The sequence below is a fragment of the Pipistrellus kuhlii genome, unplaced genomic scaffold (assembly GCF_014108245.1).
Source record: "Pipistrellus kuhlii isolate mPipKuh1 unplaced genomic scaffold, mPipKuh1.p scaffold_m20_p_6, whole genome shotgun sequence".
NCBI lineage: Eukaryota > Metazoa > Chordata > Mammalia > Chiroptera > Vespertilionidae > Pipistrellus > Pipistrellus kuhlii.
This window is the reverse complement of record NW_023425562.1, coordinates 56913581-56939374: the sequence shown is the minus strand read 5'-3', so window position 1 is coordinate 56939374 and position 25794 is coordinate 56913581. Positions and strand designations below refer to the sequence as shown.

At 45.6% G+C, this 25794-nt stretch overlaps 2 protein-coding genes and 1 long non-coding RNA gene across 5 annotated transcripts in view; 2 read left to right on the top strand and 1 right to left on the bottom strand.

Annotated features, from left to right (window-relative positions):
- ZNF343 (zinc finger protein 343) overlaps positions 1 to 17326 on the top strand; it is a 26526-nt gene extending 9200 nt beyond the window's left edge. Inside the window, exons 3-6 of one of the 2 annotated variants that reach the window (XM_045574665.1) lie at positions 7442 to 7703; positions 7867 to 7925; positions 12240 to 12372; positions 15627 to 17326. In XM_045574665.1, the coding sequence (XP_045430621.1) occupies positions 7670 to 7703; positions 7867 to 7925; positions 12240 to 12372; positions 15627 to 17215 (1815 nt within the window). In that variant the 5' untranslated portion in view covers positions 7442 to 7669 and the 3' untranslated portion in view covers positions 17216 to 17326. Of the gene's footprint in view, positions 1 to 7441; positions 7704 to 7866; positions 7926 to 12239; positions 12373 to 15626 lie in introns of those variants that run through there. The other variant, XM_036419317.2, reaches the window with a different exon arrangement.
- LOC118708212 lies at positions 1367 to 7578 on the bottom strand. Its single transcript, XR_004984491.2, has 2 exons — positions 7440 to 7578; positions 1367 to 2167 (listed from the first exon to the last, which is right to left on the bottom strand). It is a non-coding gene; the product is annotated as an uncharacterized LOC118708212 (long non-coding RNA).
- LOC118708209 (histone deacetylase 8) lies at positions 12240 to 25794 on the top strand. 2 transcript variants are annotated; one of them, XM_045574666.1, is made up of 2 exons: positions 12240 to 12366; positions 23395 to 25794. In XM_045574666.1, the coding sequence occupies exon 2, from the start codon at positions 24418 to 24420 to the stop codon at positions 25549 to 25551; it is 1134 nt and encodes a 377-aa protein (XP_045430622.1). In that variant the 5' UTR covers positions 12240 to 12366; positions 23395 to 24417; the 3' UTR covers positions 25552 to 25794. The 2 variants fall into 2 exon arrangements, with proteins under 2 accessions (XP_045430622.1, XP_045430623.1); XM_045574667.1 differs by having other exon boundaries at positions 12263 to 12372.

Here is a 25794-nt window from a genome sequence, read left to right as displayed (position 1 = left end):
AAAGACTTAATGTGGGCTCTCGCTAGAGTCTTCCTGGGCATGCATTTTTATTTCTAAGGGTACCCACAAGACTTGCCACGAGGGGAGCAGTGGGCAGTGGCAGCTCGACCTGAGCTCATCCCCTGATCCTGTCTCCATAGCCTCCTTTTTCTCTAGCTTCCCAAGAGCTGAAGCAGCCCTGCCTTGCTCATTTCTTTCCTATAACATTTTTAGAGCCAAAGCAGAGCACTGCCTGGGTTCTCCCTGTTCTTTCTTCTACTCTAATTTCTTCCTTTGTGTCATTGTCTCCAGCATTAGTAAACATATTCTCAAACCCATCTGGAATACTGTTGCGAAATCTTTCCTACCCATAGTCAAGCAGCTATATACCACAGACCGGCCTGAGGCAGACCTACTAAGGGCCGGCCCCTGTCCAGTAACAGTTTCAACTTCTCCCAGAAATGAAATCTTAAACCAATCATTCCGGAATCACCTGGTCAGCACTAGTGAGGTGATTTTCTCATAGACCCCTAAGGGATGGTGACTTTGCCTGAAAGAATCCACTCTTTGTCAATAGCTTCCTTGTCCCCCCGAACCCTTCTGCCTATAAAAGTCCATTTTGTATAGGTCCTTCGGAGCTCCTTTCTCTTTGCTACATCTTCAAATGCACTCAGTTGATTAAAATTATATATATATATATATATATATATATATATATATATATATATATATAGTTGATTTTTTAGAATGGAAGGGAGAGGATAGTGAGGAACATCGATGAGAGAGAAACACCGATGAGCTGCCTCTAGCACAACCCCAACTGGGGATGTGCTCGCAACCAAGGTACATACCCTTGATTGGAATCAAACCTGGGACCTTTCAGTCCGAAGGCCGATGCTCTACCCACTGTGCCAAACCAGCTTTGGCGATTTTTTTTTTTAAAGCACTTTACTGGAATCGAACCCAGGACCCTTGGATCTGCAGGTTGATACTCTATCCACTGAGCCAAATCGGCTAGGGCTGAATTTTGGTGTGTGTGTGTGTGTGTGTGTGTGTGTGTGTGTGTGTGTGTGTTTAACACCCAGATCCGATCTGGGGGAGATAACAGATCAACCGAAGGACTTGTATACATGCATATAAGTACAACCAATGGACATAAAACTATGGGGAGGGAGGGGATATGGGGGAGGGAGGGAGGGGGCAAAAAAAAATCATTAAAATATGTAAAAATAAATAAATAAATAAAAAAAAAAAAAAAAAAAAAAAACAACACCCAGATCCTAGGTAATAGGCCTGAGAGCCAAGCTGTGTGAGGCTTCTGTCCTCCAGAACTGGATGAGAATTTGTCACTAAGTTTGAGGACCTGGACAGGAGGATACCCACTAGGTAGCATCATGCAAAGTGGGTGACAGCTTTGCCTTCCTGTTTCTCCTGCCAGCAAAGTGCGGATGCCCACAGGGGTGCGCGGGTGGCACGAAGCCTCACTTAGATGGCGCTCATGAAGGGTGGTGTGCATGCTATACAGCTTGAGCTCAGGGAATTTAGCGGCGCCTGGGAGTAAAAAAACAAGGGTAAGCGCAGAAAAGGCTCCCAGCCTGCACTCAGTACCCGCCAGACCGCCAGGCGGAAATGCCTCTATTGCGCAGAACTCTCCACCTCCGGGGTAGGCCGGGTGCGGAAGCCTTCCGCGGAAGCTGCCGTAGAGATTTCTGGGAAATGTAGTCTTTCCAGCGAATGAGTAGAAGGAACAAACTTCACTCTGGAATCACTGCCTGTCTTATTTGTTTTTTGGTTATTAAAAAAAAATAATAATTCTAGAGAGAGTTCTGTCTCAGGCCAGTTTGTTGTTCCACTTACTTAGGCATTTATTGGTTGATTTTTTTTTTCTTCATTGGTTGGTTCTTGTGTGTGCCCGGACGCGGGATGGAAGCGGCAACCTTGGGGTTGTGAGAGGATGCTCTAACCCACTGAGCTACCCGGCCAAGGCCATCCCTGTCCGCTTAATGCGTGGGCATCCTCATAAAAGGGACAGATAGGCTGTCAGTACAGCAGACAATGTCCAGGTACATTAACCTCGTGGCCGCCAGCCTCTCCCCGGGCGGCCATTGGGGGCGGAGCCCGGGGGATTCTGGGAGCTGTTCCGGCGCAGTTGATGGCGGAGGGCTGGGTGGACCTGCCCCGCGGACTCCTGTGAGGCCCTCCACGGTGCCGGAAGGCGTCCCCCGCGCAGGGTTAGGAACCTGGTAGGGCGAGGCTGGTGGGAGAGTGGCCCCAAACTCGGGAGGTTTGGTTTTGGAAATGGGGCGCGGCCCCCGATGCGCCTTTGGGGGCAGGGGGTGGGGAGAGGCACTGCTAGCTGGGAATCGCCCAGTTGCTGGGCGCTAGCGGACCTTTCTTCTCTGGCTCCAGCTCTGTGATTTCTTTTTTGAAGGAGGTGAGGTTATCAATTAACGAAGAGGGCGGCGGCAGCAGTCGAGCATCCCCGGGGTCTATTTGAGCCGAGCACAGGTTCAGCCAGGCATCCCCTGGGGTGGGGTTGGGGCGCGGATCCAGCCCTATAATAGCCCTCCATCTTTGTAGCAAGGGAACCCCTTCCTGGGTCCTGCGTGTCCGAATGGTTGTGGGAACCTAGGATTGATCGTGAATATGAAGAATTGGGTAACTGCTTGTTTGCGTGTTTCGGTGGGGCTGGATGTGGCTCCAGGAGTGATTGGGTGGGGACGGGTTTGGGGTGGGGAATCTCAGCACCTGCAAGTGCTTAGGTTTGTCGGGGGTGGTGAGCTTCGCGTGGGCAGGTACACCTAGGGGGTGGTGGGAGTGTCTTGGGTCAGAAGTCCTGGGGCTTTGGGGGGGTGTGTGGTTTGGGTCTAGGCGAACATCTGGTGATGGTGGGTACCACCCGACCTTGACCTGCGTTTAGGCAGTTTTGTGAGTGGGGGATGAGACTATTTCCGTGGCACCTGTTGTCCCAGGGCTTGTCATGAGGCAGGGACTCGCTCTCTTTGTGGCAAAGGTCCCGGTTTGGCTGTAAATGTCATTTACAGCTTCCTCTCCTTGTCTGCTTTTCTCTCGTGTTGGGGTCAGACTTGTGGATTAGTTAGGGTTTAGGGAATTAACCTCTGGATTAGGGCTTAGGGAATTAAGGTAGGGTGGGAACTTCTGGGGGCTATTGGCTGACTATCCAAATCACTTCTGGCATCTGGTGAGGCCTAGATATCAGGACTTAAATTTTTATTTTTGGTAAGGACAGATTTTAATCCTACTCAGTACGTGAACCCCATGAACCTATCACCAGATCCAGCATTTATTAATTCACTGCTAATCTTTACACCTCCTCAACCCTATGTGTGAATATACTTTGAGACTAGTCCCACCCCAGGGGGGTTGCCCACTACTAACCTTACCACTGACAGCTGGCTAAGGACATGGGACTCCATGGATAGTTTAAATCTAGGCACTTTCTAGCTCTTCAACATGAGCAAGATTCATAACTCTACCTCAGTTTATCACAAGAGCTAACTCATGAGGCTGTTGGGAGGTAAACATTGTACAGAGCCTGGTATATAGTAAGAGTTTTTAGTAATTGTTAAGTAACCTATGTAATAAAGAGGTAATATGCAAATTGACAATCACTCCAATGCACAAGATGGCCGCCCCCCATGTGGACACAAGATGGATGCCACAAGATGGGAGGGAAGTTGGGAGGGCAGTTGGAGGCGATCAGGCCTGCAGGGGAGGGCAGTTAGGGGCAGGACCAGGCTTACAGGGGAAGACAGTTTTAGGGGATCAGGCCTGCAGGGGAGGGAAGTTGGAGGGGACCAGGCCTGCAGGGGAGGGCAGTTGGGGGTGACCAGGCTGGCAGAGGAAGGCAGTTAGGGGTGGCCAGCCTGGCAAGGGAGGGCAGTTAGGGGTGACCAGGCCTGCAGGGGAGGGCAGTTGGAGGTGACCAGGCCTGTAGGGGAGAGCAGTTTGAGGGGGATCAGGCCTGCAGGAGAGGACAGTTAGGGGCGATCAGGCCTGCAGGGAGGGTAGTTGGTGGCAACTAGGCTGGAGGGGAGGGCAGTTAGGGGCAACCAGCCTGGCAAAAGAAGGCAGTTAGGGGTGACCAGGCCAGCGGGGGAGGGCAGTTGGGGGTGACCAGGCCTGCAGGGAAGGACAGTTAGGGGCGACCAGACCTGCAGGGGAGGGCAGTTAGGGGCAATCAGGCTGGCAAGAGAGGGCAGTTAGGGGTGACCAGGCCAGCAGGGGAGGGCAGTTGGGGGCGACCAGGCCATCAGGGGAAGGCAGTTAGGAGTGACCAGGCTGGCAGGGGAGGGCAGTTAGGGGCAATTGGGCTGACAGAGGAGTAGTTCGGCGTCAAAGAGGCTGGCAAGGAAGTGGTTAGGGGCAATCCAGCAGGCAGGCAGGTGAGTGCTTGGGAGCCAGCAGTCCTGCATTGTGAGAGGGATCCCAGATTGAAGAGGGTGCAGGCTGGGCTGAGAGACACCCCATCCCCGTTCCCATCCCCGCTCCGGTGCACGAAATTTGTGTACCAGGCCTCCCGAGCCCATAGACAGCGAAGGGTTCAAACAGGCCTGAGTTATTCTGTCCCTAAGATGTGCTACTTTGGCATGTGAATAATTTTGAGGTGAAGGCAGTTGAGACCCTGTTGACTCACAAAAAACTTTACCTCTCCCTTATAGAATTTAAATTTGGGACCTTGTCTATTCAGAGTTATCACCAGAAATAACTTTTATGACCTGTGGAGCAGGGCAAACCTGTGATTGCTGAACCTCTGCTCTTATCGTACTGCAAATGACCTTCCTCCCTCTGAAGCCCATGATGCCTTACCTCATCGTGAGCTCAGAATGCCAGATGTACCTCAACTTCCTTTCTGTCTCTGAACCTCTGCTGTGCGTGTGTGGGTGTCTCTGACTCACTCATATATTCGGGGTTTCCATATGTACGTATGTAATTAAATTTATTTATTTTTCTTATTAATCTAATAAGATTTAATTATTAGGCCAGCCAGAAGAACCTAGAAAGATGGAAGCGTTTCTTCCTCCCCCACAGAGCAAAAAAGATTCCTTACTTTATAGCAGCATAGCAGGGCAGGCTGTGTTCTGACGCCCATTCTTGACTCTGTCCCCAGAAGCTGCCTACTTCCTTCTCTTATAGATATTATTTTCAAAAATCAGGACATTATAAGTACAATCATTCTGCATGTAAGAAGAAAAAGAAAAGAAAAAACTGGCAAAATCCTATTAAAGACAATCTAAAAATGTTATGTTCTAAGACCTTATCTTGGTAACTATTGGATTGGAAGCTTCAAAGTAATGGCCAAAAAAAAATGTAGGCCAAGGTCCTACCAAACTGCTGCCAACCTTCAAGGAAATTATAACCTAAAAACTTACAGTGGCTACTATGAAGATTATTCCAGTTAGATTAGACCATTTAAAAGTGCACTTAAAAGCGAGGACTTCCAAATCAGATATACAGAATGGGGGACTATAATTACTCACCAATATAACAATATGAAAGCTCTCTTTTTAAAAAAAAAGTTTTTTTTTTCAATTGAAATGAAAATTTTGGATTCTAGGCTTGGCTTTGATACTGGGTCGCTGTGTGGTCTTAAGATAAGTCAGTGGACCTTTCATGCCTTAGTTTCCTCCTCTGTGAGGTGGAAAGGATAGAAGTGTCTACTTCTTGGCTGTGTTGTGAAGATTTGTAGTACAGTATCTGTTTTATAAATACTAAAATACTAGCATTAGTGGGAGGAAAGGGGCTATATTTATCAGCTTAGGCTAAGTTGTACTCCAGTAACACATGACTCCCAAATCTCAGTGACCCACAATCTAACCTTAAACCTAGTCTGATGCCTCCTCCTTTGTAGGTTGGCTCAGCACCATGGCCTTTGATAGTAGAAAGAAGGCCACTTCTTGGGAACGTGCTGCTCTCAGAACATGAGAGATGGCTGAATCATACACTGCTCAGAGGTGGCATGTCACCTTCTCTCCCATTTCATTGTCTAAGGCCCATGTGTCAAACACAAGGCCCGTGGGCCAAATCCGTCCCGCCAGGCCTTGCAATGTGGCCCACACCGCACTGTCATCACTGCACTCCGCTGCGTTTCCATCACAATGACAGTTTATGACTGTTCAGTAAACCATTCGGCCCGCAATTTAGGCTGGATTTTAGATTTTGGCCCCTTCTCTGATTGAGTTCTACACCCCTAGACTCTAAGGCAAGACCTGATGTCATAGGCAGAAAGTACAGTCCTTTTAGAGAGAAGCAAATAATTGGGAACAATGACCAAATCTACCACAAAGGACCATTTTATTCTACTCACTAGGAATAGCAAAACCCCTGAGATGCGCTTCTTCTTACTGGAAGCTTGGATTCTAGTAAGGAGAGTCATAGAAATACCAATAGAAAAATTGCAAGATGGTGTGATTAAGATGGGATGCCCAGATTGGACAGAAGAGTGAGTGACCATCTCTGCCTGTGTTGTTAGGGGGTAAATCAAAAGGGCTTCTTAGAGGAACCCTAGCTAGTCTCAGAAGAACTGAGTGCAACAGCAGAACTGCAGTCACTTGGACTGAGATTCTGGACAGGGTGTCTGAGTTGCTTCTGAAGGTGCTATAGCCCCTAACATCACCTGCCCCCTTTGGGACCACGTGGGTGGAGGACTTCAGATTGTGCCCATCAGGAGACATCTGTGCACATCACTGATAAGGCCTGTGGCATACATGTGCAGAAAAGAAAGATGTGTATGTGTGAGGATATCTTTACAGAGTCACTGTGAGATTTGGAGCTCTACCTACAGTAAGAAGGACTCAGTTTAGACCCCTTCCCCCCCCTCCCCCCCCTCCCAGAGTACTGGGACATAGGGGACGGAATACATTCAGAACAGCCAGGAGCCGAGTTCTGAATGCCCCGTTCCACAGGCATCATGCTGTGTCTTCTCTCTGACTCAGGCTCCAAGCAGCAGAGCTTGTATTATATTACAACACATGGAGCTTGAATTTGAGGTGTGGGGGTGGGGGAGGGAATTGTAAATTTTGTCACGTAAAGGAGAATGGCAGGCAACAGATTTGAGAGCTGGAAAGAAACGAGGTAAAAGAATCCAAGAAGCCCGGCCAGTGTGGCTCTGTGGTTGAGCATCGCCCTGTGAACCAGAAGGTCGCAGTTCTGATTCCTGGTCGGGGAACGTGCCTGGCCCAGCCCCCAGAGCGGGGTGTGTAGGAGGCAGCTGATCAATGAGTCTCTCTCATCATTGATGTTTCTATCTCTCTGAAATATATAAAAATATATTTTGGGAGGAAAAATTCCAAGGAACACACACCCCCCCCCTGCCCTGGACTGAGACTCCATATTTGTTGAATGAGGAGGATGTGAGAGGACAGGATCCCCATGAGGAGGCATGGGCTTAGCGCCTCCATTAAGGATCCTGGCAACATCAAGTTTCTTCTCCGTCCCACAGGTCCTGGCTTCATGGAAACAAGATGGGCTTTTATAAGTAAGGTTCAGAGACGGCACTTCAGGCAGCAGAAATCGATCTTGCGATGAAATGGCTTCTACCTGGATTGCTGGTAGAATTGCAAGGCAAACACGGGGCTGACTCTGGGGCCCTGACATTGCCTGACCCCCTGCCTGGGGAGGCAGGACAGGGAAGAGATTTTGCCTTTGGAGAGCAGGGGAGCTACGGACTATGAAGAAATTGACTCAGAATCCTAAGGCAAAAGGTGAGAGTTGTTGAGAGTGTGGAGGTGAGAGGGAGAGCAAGGCTCCAGGTTTAGCTGAGCCTAGTGGCCTCAGCTGAGTAAAGGGACTGCTTCCTCCATCACAAGGCTCAGAGGAGCTGCTCCGGGAGCATCCTCTTCTCACAGCTTCTTTTTCTTCCCCGAGGTTTGCCTTCTGATGCTACTGGCTCGCTCCAGAAAACGGAGGGAAAGCCCGAAATACTGGTGAGTTTGGATTACTGGTTTTTTTTTGTTTGTTTGTTTTTTTATGAAATGCTGACTCATTTTTCAGAGCATAGGCATATTGTATATTCTCTTTATTGGGACAGGAACAGACAATTGTCAAGTCACTTTATAATGATTCCTGTTTATTTCCATTTATTTTATAGTCAAGATTAATAGTTAGAGTACAGGAAACTTTAAAGCACAAGAGATGTATTTAAAAAAACTGCTTTAAATTCTTACCCGAGGATATGGTTTTCATTTTTTTTTTTTTAGAGAGAGAGAGAGATAGAGAGAGAGAGAGAGAGAGAGAGAGAGATACTGACTTGAGAGAGAAACATCGATTTGGTTGCCTCCTGTACATATCCCGACTGGGGACTGAGCCTGTAACCTAGGTTTGTGCCCTGACCAGGAATGGAATCTGCCACCTTTTGGTGTTCAGGATGACACTCCCACTGAGCTACTGGCCAGGACAACATAAGAGATCTTTTTTTTTTATATATATATTTTATTGATTTTTTACAGAGAGGAAGAGAGAGGGATAGAGAGTTAGAAACATCGATGAGAGAGAATCATCGATCAGCTGCCTCTTGCATACCCCCTACTGGGGATGTGCCCGCAACCAAGGTACATGCCCTTGACCGGAATCGAACCCGGGACCTTTCAGTCCTCAGGCTGAGCCAAACCAGTTTCGGCAACATAAGAGATCTTTTTGAAAAACTGAGATTATTGAAAATTGTAAATGTACTATTAAATTTCACTTTTCAACCACACTACTTAACTGTAATATCTTTTGCATTGGACGTATTTTACTAATGAAATTTTGAACATATGGAGAAGTAGAGAGCATAGTAATAATAGGGCCTCAGGTGCCATCACATAGCTTCAACAGTCATCCACAATGACCAGTTTTGTTTAATTTCTACTCTTCTCATGTCTCTCGTTGGATTGCTTTTGACAAATTTCAAACATTTCATAACAATGTCTCTATAATTTTTAAAGATAGTGGTAAGAGGGTAGTAGTGGTGTTAATTCTATTTATTCTAGAAAGAGGAACTATGGCTTAAAGGTGTTTGTGATTTGTGCATGGCCATACTATCAGTTGATGGTAGAGCCAGGATTTGAACTTGGTTTTCTCTGACTCTCAAGCTCTGCAGCTTCTAGTGTGTTGTATTTTGGACTCTTTCTGTGACATAAGTCCTCATCTAGTAATATGGGAGCATATTTTCCAGCCCTAGAAATGGGCCTGGATTGTTTGAGGAATGACTCATACAGAATGCTCTCTGTAGTTAACAGTGCTTCACCCCTACTCCACCTCTCCTTCCATCTTCCTTCCTTTACCAGAAATTTGATGTATTCTTTCATGTGAATGGTGCGTGTGCGATTCTACAAGTCAAATTAATAGGTTTATAAGTAGGCTGGCCTTATCTTCAAGGAACATTTCAGTTCATTGGGAAAATAATGTATATAAAAAAGAAATTATGACAATAAGTAACTTATACTATAATAAAAGGGTAATATGCTAATTAGACTGGATGTCTTCAGGATGTCCTTCTGGACGAAGTCACGGTAGTGGGGCCAAGGCAGAAGTGGTTAGGGGTGATCATGCTGGCAGGGGAGAGTAGTTGGGCGCGATCAGGCCGGCAGGGGAGAGCAGTTGGGGGCCATCAGGCTGGCAGGGGAGAGCAGTTGGGGGCGGGCGATCAGGCTGGTAGGAGAGCAGTTGAGGGCATTAGGCAGGCAGGTAAAGTGGTTAGGGGCAATCAGGCAGGTAGGCAGGTGAGTGGTTAGGAGCCTTTGGTGCTGGATTGGAGAGGATGCAGGCCAGGCTGAGGGACCCTCTCTCTGCGCCCCCCCCCCCCAAATTTTGTGCATTGGGCCTCTAGTTTTTAAATAATACCTAACTGCCAGCCTAAAGCTTTCAAACCAATGTGCAGCTGCTCACAGTTTATTGACATGCAAGGTCACAGTACATGCTAGCACTTTTGGAATGCTGGAGTGAGGAGCTCCACAGACACTCTCCCCAGTGAAACAACATAGATGATTTAAAAAAAAACTCCACCATTAAACCCAAACATTTGAAGTCTCTGGAAATTGTCCTAAGGACTATAGCAAGTGGAGAAACATTTAATCAAGAAAATCTGTGTTTTAGCCCTGGCTGGGTAGCTCATTAGTTAGTTCATCATCCCCATATGCCAAGGTTTCCAGTTTGATCCTCAATGAGTGCATAAATAAGTGGAACAACTAATCAATGTTTCTCTCTCAAATCAATAATTTTTTTTTTTTAAGAAGAGAAAATTTAAGTCTCAGTGAAAACTGCAAGTCTGTGGCATTTGTCCCACAATCTGCTTCGTCTGCCCGCCCTTTAGCTCACCATGATGGGTGCTCTACTCCAAGTGGGTACAGCCAAGACAATGGGGCTCTTTCTCTTCCAGTTCCCAGTGTAGGCCTGTACTTTTTCCTTGGGGAGATAGGCCACAAGCAATTCTCATTCCCTCCAGATCTGTGTTGCAGGCAAAGTGGCCGAGAGATCTGGGGTTTTCTTTCTCCACCAGCCCCTGTTGGTTGGATAGAAGCTCTGTCCCAGGCATCGGAGGTCAAGAATCAGTAAGGACCCTATTGCCTTCTCCCCTTCCTCAGAGGGCAGAGATTTTGTGCCAGGAGGGGCAAGCTGAGAAGAAAGGAGCTCCCACTCCCACAGCATCCCATCCCCCAGGGCACCTCTCAGAGTAGGAATGTCGCTGAGAGAAATGGCTGCCAGTTCTGCTCCCAGCTCTCAGCACTGGCAGAGATCCTGCCCAGGGGGAGAAGCAGATTGGAAGAACGAAGGCCAGTGTAGCACTCCTTAAGAGCACGGGCTTTATTTGGAACAGAGCATAAGGATGTTGAAACCTAAGAGTGCTCTTGAGAACAATGGAGATTTTTGTGGTGAGCAATTAAGAAGCAGCTCAGGATCCATGATAGCAACAAGCAAAATGCAAATCAGCCGAAATTGGTTTGGCTCAGTGGATAGAGCGTCAGTCTGCTGACTGAGGGGTTCCAGGTTCGATTGCGGTCAAGGGTATGTACATTGGTTGTGGGCACATACCCAGTAGGTGGTGTGCAGGAGGCAACTGGTCGATGTTTCTCTCTCATCTATGTTTCTAGTTCTCTATCCCTCTTTCTTCCTCTCTGTGGAAAATAAATAAATACACACACACACACACACACATATATACACACATACATACATTAAAAAAAAAAAGGCAAATCAGCTAAAAGTTTAACAGAGAGAACCAAGGAAAGAGAGAGCTGAGTAGAGTCCTCCCGCTCCAATTTGGGACATCCCTCTCACTATCCAGGATTGCTGGCTCTCAACCTCTCACCTGTCTGCCTGCCTGATTGCTCCTAACCACTCCCCTGCCAGCCTGACATTTAACTGCTCCCATGCTGGCCTAATTGCCCCTAATTGCCCTCCCCTGTTGGCCTGACCCTGCCCCCCCAACTGCTCTCCCATGCAGGCCTGGTCCCCCCAACTGCCTTCCCCTGCAGGCCTGGTCCCTCCCAACTACCCTCCCCTACAGGCCTGGTCTCCCCCAACTGCCCTCCTCTTTAGGCCTGGTCCCTTCCAACTGCCCTCCCCTTTAGGCCTGGTCCCTTCCAACTGCCCTTCCCTGCAGGCCTGATCCCCCCAACTACCCTCCCCTAAAGGCCTGATTACCCCTAGCTGCCCTCCCCTGTTGGCCTGATCTCCCCTACCTGCTCTCCCCTACATGACTGGTCCCACCAACTGCTCTCCCCTCCTTGTCTGGTTGCCCCCAATTGCCCTCCCCAGCAGGCCTGCGTCCCTCCCCTGCAGGCCATCTTGTGACGGCCATCTTTGACCACATAGGGGTGGCCATCTTGTATGTTGGAGTGACAGTCAATTTGCATATTGCCCTTTTATTAGATAGGTTTGATTTCAGAGAGGAAAGGAGAGAGAGAGAGATAAACATCAATGATGAGAGAGGATCATTGATCAGCTACCTTCTGCATGTGCTATATTGGTGATTGAGCCCACAACTGGGGCATATGCCCTGACTGGGAATCCAATGAACCCTGACCTCCTGGTTTGTGGCTCAGTGCTCAAACACTGGACCACGCCATCTGGGCACTGTCCTCAGATTTTAGCACACAGCCATAGTAATGGCTAGAAGAATTTGATCTGGAGAACTGTGTGACCTGAAAAGAATTAGACCAACTCTTACATATCAAGACTCTCCAGGGCTACTGCACAGACTCCTCACACTGGGAAAATTGACGGGGACGTGCTGTTCATTAATTGTTGCTTGTTTATAGGTACCAGTTACATTCAGGGATGTGGCTGTGGTCTTCACACAGGCAGAATGGGAGCTCCTGAACTCTAAGCAGAGGATCCTGTACAAAGAAGTGATGCTGGAGAATTACAGGAACCTCCTTTCGTTGGGTGAGGGTATGTTCTTTCCTTCATTAATTCAGGAGAGATTTATGGACCACCTGTCACGTGCCAGAAGAAGTTCTAGACACTTAGAATACGTTGGTAAATGAAATAGTAACCCTGCCCCTGGGGGCTTTTTCTAGTGAATGGAGACAGACAACAAATACCTTCATATACAGAGATGTTACGTTAGAAAGGGATAACCACTACCTAGTAAAAAATAATAATAAAATGAAGCAGGATAAAGGAGAATTGAGTGTGACAGGGTGGCTGGCTGAATTTTTGAAATCAGTTATCTGAAATCAGTGAGGAGGGAACATTTGACCAGAGACATAAAGTGGTGAGGGAGTTAGAACTCCAGCTGTCTAAGGCAGAAGCATTTCAGATGGAGACTTATTTGGGGTTAAGACCTTAAGGAAGAAATATGCCTGTGGGGAGAAGGGATTGAGACTGGAAGCACAGTTAACTTCTGCAACAGAAGTTGAAATTAAATGTCAGAGATTGTATAGCTTTTGAGTTTCATAAGCCAGATTATTTCTTTTATTTAAAAACATACATTTATTCTTTAAGTCTAGATTGATAAATACTTTTGATTGCAACGTTACTCTCATTCAAGGGTTGGTCACTTTTTCTACAAAGAGCCAGATGGTAACTATGTTAGGTTTTGTGGGTGATATGGTCTCTAACCACTCTCAACACTGCTCTTGTAGTGCTAAAGCAGCCACAGGTGATGTGCAAATAAGTATGACTGTGTTCCAGTAAGACTTTATTTGTGGACATTGAATTTTGAATTCCATATAATTTTTATATATCATAAACTATTACTCTTTTGACTTATTTTCAACTCTTTAAAAATTTACAAACCATTCTTAGCTAGTAGACTGTACATGAACAGAGGGCAGTATGGTGGTTTTAGGCTGTAGTTTCTCTTTCCGATCCCCCCCCACCTTTGTTCTAGGTCAGCGCTATGTAGTAGAAATATAACGTGAGCCACATGGATAATTTTAGATTTCCTAGTAACCACCTTTAGAAAAGTAGACATAAATGGGTAAAATTAGTAATCTTAATCTGATATATCAAAATATTATTTCAACATGTAATCAGTATAAAAATCATTTTACTTTTTTGTACTAAGTGTTCAAAATCTGGTGTGTATTTTATGCTTAAAGTACATTTCAGTTCAGACTAGCCACAGTTCAAGTGCTCAGTAAACATGTATGCTGGTGGCTACCTTATTGGATAATGCAGTTCTGGATATTTCCACATTTCTAGATAAAGCATCTAGAGAGTTAGATTTTTGCAAACACAAACTAGTTTCAGGCAGAAGTTTCTTCAGAAGTTTCCTCACATGGCCTGGCTTTTTTCATGATATCAGTTAATCAGATTTAATTTTTCCATTTTCATCTTTTTTGATAGCTTTGTTCTGGTTCCATCTAGTTTGCGCTCTGTCTACTTAAGTTGGATTCATCCATTTCAATCTGGTTTTATGTGTTTTGATTTGGCCTTAGCTAGTCAACCTAACTAGATTTTATTTTGATTTTTATGTTCCTCTGATCATATGTTCTCTTTCTCTATGTTAATACATTGAATGGGTTCAATGTTAAAATGACCTGATTCAAATTAGGCTTGATATGGAAAAACTGGATTTTCTGAAATTGTTTCCTTTGTCTTGCTCCACACCACAGTATTCTGCAGTTCCCTAGCCTCTTACTGGATTTCTCTCTTTCTTTTCTTTGGATTAATGTCACATGCTTTTTTTTTTTTTTTTTTTTTTTTTTGTCTATATTCAAACTCTTAAACAATTTGTGAACCTTAACGATTGTGATCATCACATATTATGATGAACCCATTTTCTCTGTCACTATCTCACCTGTGCTTTTCTGTTTACTTATAAGAATATAAGTTTATTCTCAAACTTACAAAAATTGAGGTCTTACCTTTTCCCTCTTAAACTCATCTCTTGTTTTCTAATTCTTCACATATTCATTTCCAATGTCTCTTTTTCAAGGGTACTGTTAGAAATAAGTGGGCCAATTTTTCCTGAAATAATCTTTAAAGCTATCATAGGTAACTATGTATTGTTGTGATAACAACACAGAACTTTAGCAAATGTTCATTTCTTATAATACCTCTTATGTACAGTTCAGACAGGAGTTTAGCTCTATTGGGGTTCTGTAATTCAGGCAAAAGAACCAGTCATTGTCTGGGTCATGGGATTCTTAAAAGGAGAAAAATGGAATGAAGAAACCACATTGTGGCTCTTAAAATGTGTTTGAGCCCATCCTAGGAGTTTCATTGGTTGAGTGTTGACCTATGAACCGAGAGGTCACCAGTTTGATTCCTGGTCAGGGCACATGCCTGGGCTGCTGGCTCAGTCCTCAGTAGGGGGGCATGCAGGAGGCAGCCGATCAAACATCTCTCATCATTTGATGTTTCTATCTCTCGCTCCCTCTTCCTTCCTCTCTGAAATCAATAAAAACATTAAAAAAAAATGTTTGAAAGTAGCACTAACTTTTCACCAATCTCCCATTGGCCTAAGCAAATCCCATAGCCAGTCTGGTGTCATTGTAATGGGATTAGTTTCAGCACAAGATGCCAAAATCCTGAAATCATGGATCATGCATTTCTTGTCCACTGCAGAATTCACAATACTTAGTAGAGAACCCAGCACTTAAAATTTCTAATAAGTATTTGTTTTCTGTGGACAACCTGAAATTCAGATTTATTTCATATGCAATCCCTTTAACCCCTGTTTCATGTACATACTCCTATGTTTGGAAGCCCTCCAGATCAAGTGACTTTTTATGTTTATTAGTCTTTTTGTTTTCTGATATAAGAAAAGTCATGGAGGAGAGTTTCATATTGGTCATAGAGTCTGTTATCTCCAAATACAACAGAATTGTGACAGTACATCAGTGTAAGTGTCAACGGCTTAGATGATGTACTAGAAAGAAATGGCTGACACTATTGAAGCTGTTTACAAAGCAGAATGCTTACCTGAGAGGCTCCTGGTATGACTGCGCACAAACATGTAGACATGTAGACTGAGTGACATGTAGAGGCTGTTTCTGATGTGGTTTTATTGGATTGTAATAGAAAATGGAATGTTTAGAAATGGAATATAGAGGAATTTTTGGTGGAAAATGAACTCTGTTGTACATTTATTATCAATAGTAGGTGTGGCAGGAAGATACTCTGTCCCTAAGACAAGGCGGAACAGCCAGCTGCCCACTTAGGGCTTCTCTAATTGAACACTCTTTCTCCGGCAGAAACAAAGCCAGAAACAGACTCCTATTCCTCTTGCCTTCTGGCCTTCTCCCATGAGCCACTCCTCAGCCAACATGTGCTTCCGAGCTTCTTGGACTTACGTGACTTCCATCCAGGGGATTCTGGCCCAGGGCATCAGGAGCAGAAGTTTTCTTCTCCGAGCTGCTGGAGTGAAAACACAAAAGCTCAAGAGAGAGAAGGTGGCTTCAGATCCTTGTTTGTGAGGACCGAGGAGAGAGAAACCTCAGGCGCTGTTCCCAGCCCACCCCGAAGACAATCAGCGAGTCCTAGAGAAGGCAACGCAGTGGTAGAAACAGAGCCCAGGGCAGAGCAGAGGGTTCGCCCCGTGCAAACAGGCAAAGGAGCAAAGGAGTCAGGAACCCTGAGGTCCAGAGTGGTCAGCCGTAGCAAGCACGAACTAGACTGTAGTCTGAAACCGAACTTAGCTATAAACCAGGTGACCCTCTCAGAGGAGAAGCCCTATGTTTGCAGGGAGTGTGGGCGAGGCTTTAACAATAAGTCAAACCTCAACAGACACCATCGGACACACTCAATGGAGAAGCCTTATGTGTGTGGTGAGTGTGGCCGAGGCTTTAGCCTGATGGCAATCCTTGTCCATCACCAGAGGACACACTCAGGAGAGAAGCCGTATTTGTGCAAGGAGTGCGGGCGAGGCTTTAGCAAGAAGTCCAATCTGAACAGACACACAGAAACACATTCAGAAGAGAAGCCTTATTCATGCAGGGAGTGTGGGCAGAGCTTTAGAAATAATTCAGTCCTCATTAAACATCAGTGGACTCACTCTGGGGAGAAGCCCTACATCTGCCCAGAGTGTGGACGGGGATTTGCTTATAAGTCCACCCTCAGAAAACACCAGAGGACTCATTCAGGAGAGAAGCCCTATGTTTGTCAGGAGTGTGGGCATGGCTTTAGCGAGAAGTCATCTTTCATCAGACACCAGAGGACACACTCAGGAGAGAAACCCTTTGTGTGCCTGGAGTGTGGACGAGGATTTGGTGACAAGTCAACCCTCAGAAAACACCAGAGGACACACTCGGGAGAGAAGCCTTACAAGTGCAGTGAATGTGGCCGAAGCTTTACCCAGAAGTCATTCCTCCTCATTCACCAGGGGACACACTCGGGAGAGAAGCATGTTTGCGGGGAGTGTGGGCGAAGCTTTAGCTACAAGTCAAATCTCATCAGACACCAGAAGACACACTCAGATGTGAAGCCTTATATCTGTAGGGAGTGCGGGCGAGGCTTTTTCTATAAGTCGGACCTCATCATCCATGAAAGAACACACTCCGGAGAGAAGCCTTTCGTGTGCAGTGAGTGTGGGCGAAGCTTTAGCCAGAAGTCATTCCTTGTTATTCACCAGGGGACACACTCGGGGAAGAAGCATGTCTGCAGGGACTGTGGGCGAAGCTTTATCTACAGGTCAAATCTCATCACACACCAGAGGAAACACTTGGGGGAAAGCATGTTTCCAGGGATCACGGACAAGACTCAGCCATCAGTGGAATCTCATCTGACACCAGAGAGACACGTGGGGTCTGTGTGTGGCGTGAGTGTACTTTCAGAGATGCGTTGACTCTCATCAGGCACCGAGGACACATTCGTCAGAGGAGCCTAAGTGTGGGTAACTCGGCCACACTTTAGTGAGAGGTGTTGTGTGTGCAGGGACCGTGGGTGAGGCGGTAGCAATAAGTCAGTGTTTATCGAATATCCAGTGGCAGACAGGCAGGCACAAGATGACACATTCAGAGAGGAGCAGTGTGTTTGTAGGGATTGTGGGAAAACTCTTGTGATCAGCCAGCCCTCTTATGCCATAGAGAGATCCTTCTGTGGGGATACTGTGGAACTCTGTCCGGATAACCATATCAGGATCAATACCCCTGCTGATGAGCTGCAGAGACGGTGCTTTTCTATGACCTGCTCTCAGCCACAGGGAATAGCACTGTCCTCAGGGCTGGCTCCTGGCCAATGACTGATTGCTGAGGGGAGATAAAACCTCAACCCTGGACTCAAGAGGTGCCCATCCGATCTCAGCTGTGAACACATTGCAGGTCTGCTTCTTCCTCTGCCCAGTCCTGCCCTCATTCACCAATAAACTACTTCTCCATCTCTTTGTCTCTGCAGGGACGCCACTCAGCCATTTTTAAGTGTACAGGGAGCGTGGACATGATTGTGGCCATAGTCACCCTTCACAAACCTCAGCGATTGCATAGAAACTGTGGGAAGAATGGGCATGGATTTAGGAAAAGGGCATCTCAGGATACATCAGAGAATAGCCATATTGTGGGAAGCTTTAGGGAGTCTGTAAGATGCTTTAGCAATCAGTCATATTAGTTATTAGAGGTCACTCAGAGAGAAAATCTGTGTGGGCAGGGTTTGTGGGTGAAGCTTATCCAGATGCTCTTCCTCAACAGACTAAAAGGACATTCTTTACACCACAAACCACTACCTCACTCACCTTTGAAGAGGTTTCACAAGTCTTGACACCCCTCTCTCCCAACACACACACACATTCTCTGTATGAGAGTGAAGATGGCACTAGCCACTAACTAGACTTGGTTTTCCACCACTTTTTGTAACCCAATGGAATAAAAAAGTAAAAGGTTTTATTTAAGTAACCTAAGAATGACAACTTGTTTTATTTTTGTACACCAGTTCCTTCCCATGTTTTGTCTTTTTGTTATAGTAAAATATAAGCTCAAGCTGCACACCTTAGTCTCTCATCCAAGTGGAAAGGAATTCACATTCACAACCTAGATTTCCTGCATGAATTCAACCCTTGAGACAAAATAAGTCCAGATAAATCTGAGGATATCTGAGCCTTTGTGTGGGGAGGGGAGGATGATCGAGGTTCTGGAGACATGCCAGCCGAGGGGAGACCTTCCCAGGTATCCAAGGCCTGGATGGCCTCTTCTAACTGATCACCCCCTTTGGCTTTTGTAAAGGTTCCCTTCTCTGGGTTTTCTGCCTTCTAATCTCTACTCAGGTCTCTGCTGAATCCTTCTCATCGCTGTCAAACCATCACTGTGCTTAATGGTCTGTTCACATCCTGCATTTTCAGGGATTCTGTAAGCACACTCCCATGCAACCTTCCACAGTCTAAGCTCAAGTCCTTTAACCTGCCCTGTTCTCCAGTCATGAATGAATGCTTTGGGTTTCTTAGCTATTCATAGGTCTAAAAACCCCTAACTATAGCTTCAAGGCCATGTCCCCACAGCCCTCCAAGGGTCCTGCTAATGACACACCACATCATCCTACTGACTGGTCCAAGACAACCTAGCCATACATCAACCATCGTTTTTCAGCCCAAGGACCTGGTCCTTTGGCCACACCCTTTCCTGGTCCCCCTCCCTCAGAGCCCAAATTGCTCAGTTTGACAGCTGTAGACTCGCTGGCTCTGATTTCTGTGTCCCAGGCCAATAATTGTTCACTGTAGAGGGTAGGTCTACCTAGACTCCAGCAAATTTGCTTGCTTAGTTGGAGTTTACCAGGTCACAAATTGGACATCAGGCTTTGAAAATCGAAAGCACAGAGTGGTTTTTACATCCCATGAAAGGAGGGGGCAGTAAGAGAGTCTGAAGGAGTCCCTGGCTCCAAGCCTCTGCTCACTCCCTGAGCCGTGCACTCAGCTCTGCAGCGGGTCCTGGGTCAGCTCAGGTGAGGGGGTGTCAGCATCAGAGAGTTCCCCTAGTGTTCCTATCCTAGAACTACCCCTATACCATCAACACTTTGCTTCTGGTCAGAACTAGAAGCCACAGAGGGAGGAATATGTCTATGTAATCTCTAGGATTTGAAGAGTGATGTGATGGGCCTTTTGCATTCCTGATAAGCTTAAGGCCCTTTCTCCATGCCCTGCTGTTGGGAGAGAAAAATGCAAACAAAACCAGCACCTTCCATTAAAAAAAAAAAAAAAAAAAAAAAAGCATACCCTCTTCATTAATTTTAATCTGGATGTCATTTTGGAGAAGAGCCAAGCACTCAGCTGACCTTTAATTAAAGAAAATTACTTGGGATAGATTAGAACATGACATTCTAGGATCCTAAAAAAATAGAAACAAGATCCCTAGAGTTTCCATGCACCGGTGTTTTGAAGAGGATACTCCAGCTGAGGAGTGGAAAATCTCACAAAGGCAGGTTCCCTGGGACAGGCTTCGCCCTCGTCTGCTGCTGATGTAGACAGACCACAGGGCGAGACCCAGCTTACCCTGCTCACCAGCTTGAAGGAAGAATTGGTTCTGCAGAATCCTCATTGCTGTTGACCATAAGTTCCCCTTTTTCCGACCCCTCACTTTGGGAACTAGGTTATTTTTTTGTCGGGAAGAAAGTTTAATGTGAAATTTTAATGCTATTTACAATAGTTTTTGTCTGAATTGCCTTTGCAGTGTCTGTCCCAATCTAGAGTGAAAGCAGGCCTGTACCGTTCCCTGTGCCTAGTAGACACTGCTGATAACAGAGGCTTACTTGTCCCCCCCCCCCCCCCAATATATTTTTTATTGATTTCAGAGAGGAAGAGAGAGAAACATCAATGATGAGAGAATCATTGATCAGTTGCACGCCCCCTATTGGGGATCAAGCTTGCAACCCAGGCATGTGTCCTTCACCAAAATTAAACCTGGGACCCTTCAGTCTATAGACCGATGCTCTATCCACTGAGCCAAACAGCTACGGCAAAGCTTACTTGTCTTTTCAGAGAGGGGCCCAAACTTTGAAAATCTTAGTGTAAATAAATTTGGCAATATTGGAGGTGTGCCTGATTAATAAAATTGTAAAAACACTTCAGGTCAGGTTTTCTGCTGAACAGGGGTGAGAGAATCTGGAAGAGATGATATAGGGAAACAGAAAAATTAAGAGAAAGAGAAGGCATGATGGACTTGAGACTAGGATAAATTTGGGAAGTCATAAGTGTTGGCATTGCCCAGACAAAATTTACAGGACAACTATGGCGATGGTAATGTGGACTAAAAGAGAAGACAGGCATCGTAGGGTTTGTTTTGAAAGTCCTTGGTGTTGCAGCTTTCCAATGTGAGAAATATTTGCAAAGATAAAAGTTCTCATCACTCCTGGGATCCAAGCAGGACATCATCTTATCTGTGCTTATCATAAGAATAGTTCCTTTTCTGGAGGGTACTAGGTTGAACTGGCTATCCTCTTTCCCTATCCAAGTCTTGCATTGTGCTGACCTATGTGTAGAATATGTGTGTGTGTGTGTGTGTGAATGGTGCCACTTATTAATATGTTGTCTCAGCTCTAAATTCACCTCTTATAGCCTGATCTGTGAAAATGGATCTGAGCCCTTGAAGTCCTTTTTGTTTGCCAGCTGGCATGAAGTTTTATCAGTATTGGGCTCTGGAGCAACATCAGAAGGAGCTTCTTTCCTGGCTCAGTTCACCAGGCTCCAGGGAGTACCCTTTCCCCCCACTTCTGCAGTTTCTTCATGCTAAATGCCTGCAGGACCCAGCTTTCTCCACTGATTGGCCATCTTTTGTTTTCCTCAGCTCTCCACTCAGGCAGTGGTGGTTTAGCCAGGAACCCAAACATCACAGGTCACTGCTCCTGCACCTTCTCTTCATCTCCATGGGCACACAGTCTAGGGCTGACTGGCTTTCTGGCAAGCAGATCACCACCTGACTTTCTTCTTGTGCTGAGGCCCAGAACACCTCCCTGGTTGCTACTCCCCACACCCTCTCTTCAGCTCTATGTGCATGCACACCAGGGTCCTGGCAGTTACCTTTAGCAGCCCCAGCTCAAGCTGTGCACAGAAGTACCCTAGGTTCTTGCAGCTTTCCAGTCTCCATTTCTATAGCAGTGTTTATAGCAGTGTTCTGACTGTCTTTGCTCACCTGCCTATCAACCTCGGCTCGCTTGTGCCTCATAGGTTTGTTTGATGCAGCCCTTCAGATGCAGACACTGTGTGGTCCAGGTTTTGTATCAACATCAACATCAACTTTTTTTTTTTAAATATATTTTTATTTATTTTTTTACAGAGAGAAAGGGAGAGGGATAGAGAGCTAGAAACATCGATGAGAGAGAAACATCAACCAACTGCCTCCTGCACACCTCCTACTGGGGATGTGCCCGCAACCAATGTACATGCCCTTGACTGGAATCGAATCTGGGACCTTTCAGTCTGCAGGCCAACACTCTGTCCACTGAGCCAAACCTGTTTCGGCTCAACATCAACATCTTGGTTCTCTGTCCACATCCAGCTCCCTCTATGTACCTGCATTCCAGAGGGTTATTCCTGTTCGCCAGCTCTGGCATGTGCAACCCCCCACCCCTACCCCAACTTCTTGACCATCAGTGGGCTACAGCCACTCATACAGCGATGGCTGATCCCCAGTCTTGGGGAGGGAACTCTCCTTTCCTGTTCATCCTTCCTTAGAATTCTACCACAGCTGAGTTTTTCTTTCAATATTTATAGTTACTCTCCTATCATTATATAATATATACTTTAAAAATCTTTACCTGATAAGCCCTAGCTGGTTTGGTTCAGTGGACACGGCATCGGTCTGCGGACTTAAAGGTCCCAGGTTCGATTCCGGCCAAAGACACATGCCTGGGTTGCAGGCTTGATCCCCACTGTGGTGAGCGCAGGAGGCGGTCGATCAGTGATTCTCATCATTGATGTTTCTATCTCTTTCTCCCTCTCCCTTCCTCTCTGAAATCAATTAAAAATTTAAAAAAAAAATCTTTACCTGAGGATATGTTCTACTAATCTTAGAGAGAGGGGAAGAAAGAGTGAGAGAGACATCAGTGTATGAGAGAAATATTGTTTGTCACCCCAAGTGCCCCAATCAAAGATTGAACATGCAAACTAGGTATGTGCCCTGACCAGCAATTTAGTAACTGGCAACCTTTCAGTGCATGGGGCAGCAGTCCAACCACTTGAGCCATACTGCCCAGTGCTGTATAATAATTCTTTATGTTAAATTTCCTACTTGAATTACTGTGTGGTTTATGTCTCTCTTCATTTTACCCAACTAATACATATGTGAATTGTGTATGTAGTTTTTATATGAGCACAAAGACACGGACTTTTGATGGCATTTATTCAAAGAAACAGTGCTAGTCAAAGTTATTACTAATACTATTATAGCTGGGGCTCTGGACCTGAACCCAAACACAAAAATCTAATGGGCTAGACCTGTATTTGTGAGGCTTACGAATTAAGAATGGTTTTTACATTTTAAATGGTTGAAAATAATCAAAAGAAGAATAATATTTTGTGACACATATCTATGTCCATAAATAGTTTTACTGTAACATAGCCACACATTTGTTTTGTATTGTTTATAGCTGCTTTCATGCTACAGTGGTTGAGTTGAGTAATTGAATCAGAGACCATATGACCCATAAACTCTAAAATACTATCTGACCCTCAACAGAAAAAGTTTGCTGACACTTGATCCAGACCAGCAATTTTAATCAGTGTGCCACAAGAATTTTTAAAACATGCAATACCTGACTATTCAGTCAGGGGCACTGACCTCTTTTCCTTTAGAATAGATTGTCAATAAGAAAATGACAATCGCTAACAGAACAATAGACACCCAGTGTGAATGAATATAAAATATACCTATTTTTTGTCAGATCGGTAAAAAATACATTTTTTGGTTTGCCGAAGAATTTTAGTTTATGTGTGCCATGAGATGAAAAGGTAGAAAATTGCTGATCTAGACTGAATCAAAGGACAAATGAATAGCCTACTTAACCCCATGATCTGGAATTCATGACCTCTTTTTTTCTTATTTGTAGATATCAACAAAATTTATATGAAATTACGAGGGATCTGGAATGCCAAACCAATCTTGTGAAAGAAAAACAAACTAGGAGGACTCACATTTTCTGATTTCAAAACTTACTACAAAGCAATGGTACTGACATAAGGATAGACATACAGATCAATAGAATAGAATTGAGAAGTCAGAAATAAAACCATCTACAGTCAGCTGATTTTCCACAAGGGTACTAAGACCATTTAGTGGGCAAAGAATAGTTTTTTCAACAAATGGTGCTGTGGCAACTGGATATTTATCTGCAAAAGAATAAAATTTAACCCTTACTTATGCCAGACATAAAAATTAATTAAAAATATATCAAAGATCCAAATGTAAGAAACTAAAACTATAAAACTCTTAGAAGAAAGCAAAGGACCAAATCTTTATGATCTTGGACGTGGCAAAGATTCTTAGAAATGCCACCAAGAGCATGAGCAAAAAAACAAAACAACAAAAATATATAATAGATAAATTGGACTTTATCAAAATTAAAAACTAAGGTGAAAAGACAATCCATAGAGTTAGAGAAAATGTCTGTAAATCATATATCTGATATAGGACTTGTATCTAGAATACATACAGGATTCTCACAATAAGAAAAGAATCCAAGGATAATATACAAATGGGCATTAAGTACATGAAAAGATGCAAATCAAAAGCACAATGAGATAAATACCAGTCCACACACCTTTTGATGGTCCATCCAAGTCACATAGTAAGAGATGACGAAGAAGTGGAGAAATCAGAACTTTCATATGCTACTGGTGGGAGTATAAAACAGTGCAGCCACTTTGGAAAACAGCCTGGCAGGGCTTTTATATCTGCCCACCTCCCAGTTTTGAACTGTGGTCACTAAATGAGTGCCCGTGCATTTCTTCAATTGGATGGGGATGGAGGACAGTGACTCTTGATCTGGGAGCACCACTGCAGCAGATCAGAGGAGCAGGAACTGGAGCCTGGGCTGAATTCACAAAAAGCAGGATCTGGACAGTGGCTCCAGATGGAGGAGCCAGAGGAACCTGTGGACAGTGGGCATTCCCTGCTCCCGGTTTACATCTACAGTCCCGAGTACGTCCGCATGTGCGATTCCCTGGCCAAAGTCCCCAAACGGGCCAGCATGGTACATTCTTTGATTGAGGCATACGCACTGCATAAGCAGATGAGAATAGTCAAGCCCAAAGTGGCCTCCATGGAGGAGATGGCCACCTTCCACACCGATGCCTATCTGCAGCATCTACAGATGGTCAGCCAAGAAGGAGATGACGATCATCCGGACTCTACAGAATATGGCCTCGGTTATGACTGTCCGGCTACCGAAGGGATATTTGACTATGCAGCAGCTGTGGGAGGGGCTACAATCACAGCTGCCCAATGCCTGATTGATGGAATGTGCAAGGTAGCCATTAACTGGTCCGGAGGGTGGCATCACGCAAAGAAAGATGAAGCATCTGGATTTTGTTATCTCAATGATGTCGTCCTGGGGATACTACGATTGCGACGGAAATTTGATCGTATTCTCTACGTGGATTTGGATCTGCATCATGGAGATGGTGTAGAAGATGCCTTCAGTTTCACCTCCAAAGTCATGACGGTGTCCCTGCACAAATTCTCCCCGGGATTTTTCCCAGGTACCGGGGATGTGTCTGACGTTGGCCTAGGGAAGGGACGGTACTACAGCGTGAATGTGCCCATTCAAGATGGCATACAGGACGAGAGGTATTACCACATCTGCGAAAGTGTACTAAAGGAGGTATACTCCGCCTTCAATCCCGAAGCGGTGGTCTTGCAGCTGGGAGCGGATACAATAGCTGGGGACCCTATGTGCTCCTTTAACATGACTCCAGTGGGAATTGGCCGGTGCCTTAAGTACATCCTTCAGTGGCAGTTGGCAACGCTCATTTTGGGAGGAGGAGGCTATAACCTTGCCAACACAGCTCGATGCTGGACATACTTGACTGGGGTCATCCTGGGGAAAACGCTCTCCTCTGAGATCCCAGATCATGAGTTTTTCACAGCATACGGTCCTGATTACGTGCTGGAAATCACGCCAAGCTGCCGGCCGGACCGCAACGAGCCCCACCGAGTCCAGCAAATCCTCAGCCACATCAAAGGGAACCTGAAGCATGTGGTCTAGTGGACAAAAGGGGTCAGGTTTCCAGAGCTGAGGAGCGGCGCCGCAGGTACCGAAGGCAGCATGTTTATGCGAGCTGTGTGTGGAATTTGTGACTTCAGGGGAAATTTGGAAGAAATGAATTCTTGGAAATTTCCAAGGGGCACCAAGTGGCTGCTGGCCTCCTGGGGTGAGGCAGGGAGGCACCCCAGAGGCTCAACTAAGCCTAGAGGAAGAGTGAGACTTCAACATTAAAAGTGTTTATTT